This window comes from Olea europaea, chromosome 2, assembly GCF_002742605.1.
Source record: "Olea europaea var. sylvestris chromosome 2, O_europaea_v1, whole genome shotgun sequence".
NCBI lineage: Eukaryota > Viridiplantae > Streptophyta > Magnoliopsida > Lamiales > Oleaceae > Olea > Olea europaea.
In genome coordinates this window covers 327,403-330,374 of record NC_036238.1, presented here as the reverse complement: position 1 = coordinate 330,374, position 2,972 = coordinate 327,403, and the positions used below count along the sequence as shown (strand labels likewise).

Below are 2,972 nucleotides of genomic sequence, written 5' to 3'. Positions count from 1 at the left end.
ATAATATCTAAATGTTATGAACCTTCAATGCAATTAAAATATAGTATGGTTAATAAAAACGGTGGTGAGAATATATTTAGCCATCAAAAAAATTCCTTAAAACTGTTGTAAAAAGACAAGTCTAACATTGCTGGCTAGAATATCATACTCAATTGGGCTTTCACTGGATCCACAACAAATGTCCACGGACCTAAATCTATTATACCAAAGCCTAATTCATAAATGGGCCGAACGACTCCGAACATTATGACCCTACACCGATACATTCCACCACTATTCCAAATCGCTTCATCCAAGAACCCTAATTTCAGACGAAGGCTGTGTAGCGAGCTTTGATATCATATCTTTGCTGCCCCAGCTGTGTTTCGAAGATGAAGGTATTTCTCTCTTACATTTGCAAATACTGTATATATATACACATATATTATTATTATTATTATTATTATTTATTTTTTTTTTATTTATTTATTTTGGTTAAATTAATTTGGATTTTGAATGTTTTGTAGTTCAACATAGCAAATCCGACCACTGGCTGCCAGAAGAAGCTTGAGATAGACGATGACCAGAAACTGTATGACTCCATTTTTTATTTTATGCTCTTTTTTTTTCCTTGAATGTTCTGACGTTTGATTGCTGTTAAGGGTGATTTGTGTATGTATTTGATGAAATGAATTGGTATGTATTTAAGTTTTTGAATTACGAATTGTTTTTGCTGGCATCTTAAGGAATAGAAAAGCAATTGGCAAAATGATACAGCGTTTGTACCTGAATACACAAGGACATTATATCTTTATTGCAGTAACCAATTCCACTTTTTGTGTTATTGTTTATTGCGTTCTCACATGTTTAAATCTGCTACGTCTGTAAACCCTATGTTATATACTTCTTGTTTTATTTTTGAGTTTGTAAATTGCTTTTGTTAACATTTCAGCTGGACTGTATGGAACTCTTATTGGACAATTTTTTGAAAGCTTATCAAAGTTAGACATAAAAAGCAGAAGATTTTGTTATGGCACTGTTTTCAGGAGAAGATCTTCTCCTTAGTAATTGTTTTAGCAATAAATGAACCTTTAGGAACTGATTCCAATGTTATTTTTTTATCACTGATTTGTGGTATAGAGTAGATATCGATTTCTGTTTGAAATTTAGACTGAAATTTCATTCTCTAACCGAATATTAGTTGGATGTAAACTTTTAGGTAATGTGCATTTTGATTTCTGTGTGAGTCAGTAATTTATTTTGAGATATTTGTTTATATTCTATTTCACTGGTTACTGCATGCTTAAGAAGCACACAGTTGTTGAAATTTTTACTTACCCAACAATATGTAAAGAGATTCACTGCTGGTATTGACATATTACATCTGTAAATTGCAGCCGTGTATTTTGGGACAAGAGGATCTCTCAGGAGGTCAGTGGAGATGCATTAGGCGAGGTATGCTATTTTTTTTATGTGTTAAGTTCACTCGTTTTGTACCATGGTTATAGCAACCCCCAAAATGACTATCCTGTTCTAACATGGACACAACTAATTGTTTCACAGGAGTTCAAGGGCTATGTATTCAAAATTATGGGAGGGTGTGACAAGCAAGGTTTTCCAATGAAGCAGGGTGTTTTGACTCCTGGTCGTGTTCGCCTCTTGCTGCACCGAGGTATGTGTGATTGATTACCTCTTCTATGTAGTGTTTGACCACTTCTCTAGGCAAGACCGTCGTGAGAGACTATTTGTTTGAACAGGGACCCCTTGCTTCCGTGGGTATGGTAGGAGAAATGGAGAGCGCAGAAGGAAATCTGTTCGAGGATGCATTGTTAGCCCTGATCTCTCTGTTCTGAACTTGGTGATTGTGAAAAAGGGTGACAATGATCTGCCAGGACTGACTGATGTTGAGAAGCCGAGGATGAGAGGACCAAAGAGAGCATCAAAGATCCGTAAACTCTTCAATCTTTCTAAGGAAGATGATGTAAGGAAGTATGTTAACACATACCGCCGAACTTTCACCACCAAAGCTGGTGAGTTCAGAATTGCCTGACTTTGTGGTTGTTAATCATGTCATACCTTGAAGCTTGTGCTTTTTTAATTGTGGGAATTCCAGTTTACTAATGGTCTGTTTGGGATAACTTCTGTTTTTTGTAAAAGAGGTTTATGAAGAAGCACTTTGGGCCAGCTGTTTAGCTATAAAGCATTTTAAAAAATTATCCGAACACTTCTGAAAGTAGCTTCTTAGCATCAGAAGCCACTTATAGCTTTTCAAAAGCCATGCCAAACAGACTCTAGGATTGTTAAGGAGAGTTAAATTTTATCTGCTCACCTTTTGACCTGGTAAAACATGCGATGACAGGTAAGAATGTGAGCAAAGCTCCTAAGATTCAGAGGTTGGTGACTCCCTTGACTTTGCAGAGGAAGAGAGCTAGAATTTCTGATAAGAAGAAGAGGATTGCCAAGGCCAAGGCCGAGGCTGCTGAGTACCAAAAGCTCCTTGCCTCTAGATTGAAGGAGCAAAGAGAGAGGCGTAGTGAGAGCTTGGCTAAGAAGAGGTCTAGACTCTCTGCAGCCTCTAAGCCGTCCACTCTCGCTTAAGTTCATCAGGATGCAATTCTTATTTTTGGCTCGTTACGTGGTTTTTCCCTATTGTGTTGCTGCTTTCTTTTGTTGAGTCAAATCGATTTTTAATGTGCCCGTTGAGAGGTAATGCAAGTAAAACCCTAAATACTAATAGGTTCGCCTGTTTTTAAGCTTCTTTTTGCGAAGTAGACTATATCCTCTGGAGTATGTCGCTTTTGGGTTATTTTTTCTTTATTCTTTGCATATGTTTTGCTCTTGCGTGGATAGAGTATCTTGGATTCTTGGCTATAAAAGTTCATGTTTAAAGCGAAAAACTTTGAATAATACAAAAAATAATGCTAAAAACTTGGAATAATGCCCAAAAGAATCGAAGAAACGCAAGATAAAACCATGATTTGTTGTTTTCATAT

The 2,972-nt window shown here is 36.5% G+C and overlaps 1 protein-coding gene across 1 annotated transcript; it reads left to right on the top strand.

Annotated features, from left to right (window-relative positions):
- The first annotated feature begins 229 nt into the window (after positions 1-229).
- Positions 230-2,644, top strand: LOC111408111 (40S ribosomal protein S6-like). The gene is made up of 6 exons (XM_023037906.1): positions 230-377; positions 507-571; positions 1,377-1,434; positions 1,543-1,651; positions 1,737-2,009; positions 2,339-2,644. Exons 1-6 carry the CDS (start codon positions 372-374, stop codon positions 2,575-2,577), a joined length of 750 nt encoding a protein of 249 aa, XP_022893674.1. The 5' UTR covers positions 230-371; the 3' UTR covers positions 2,578-2,644.
- Positions 2,645-2,972: the final 328 nt, after the last annotated feature.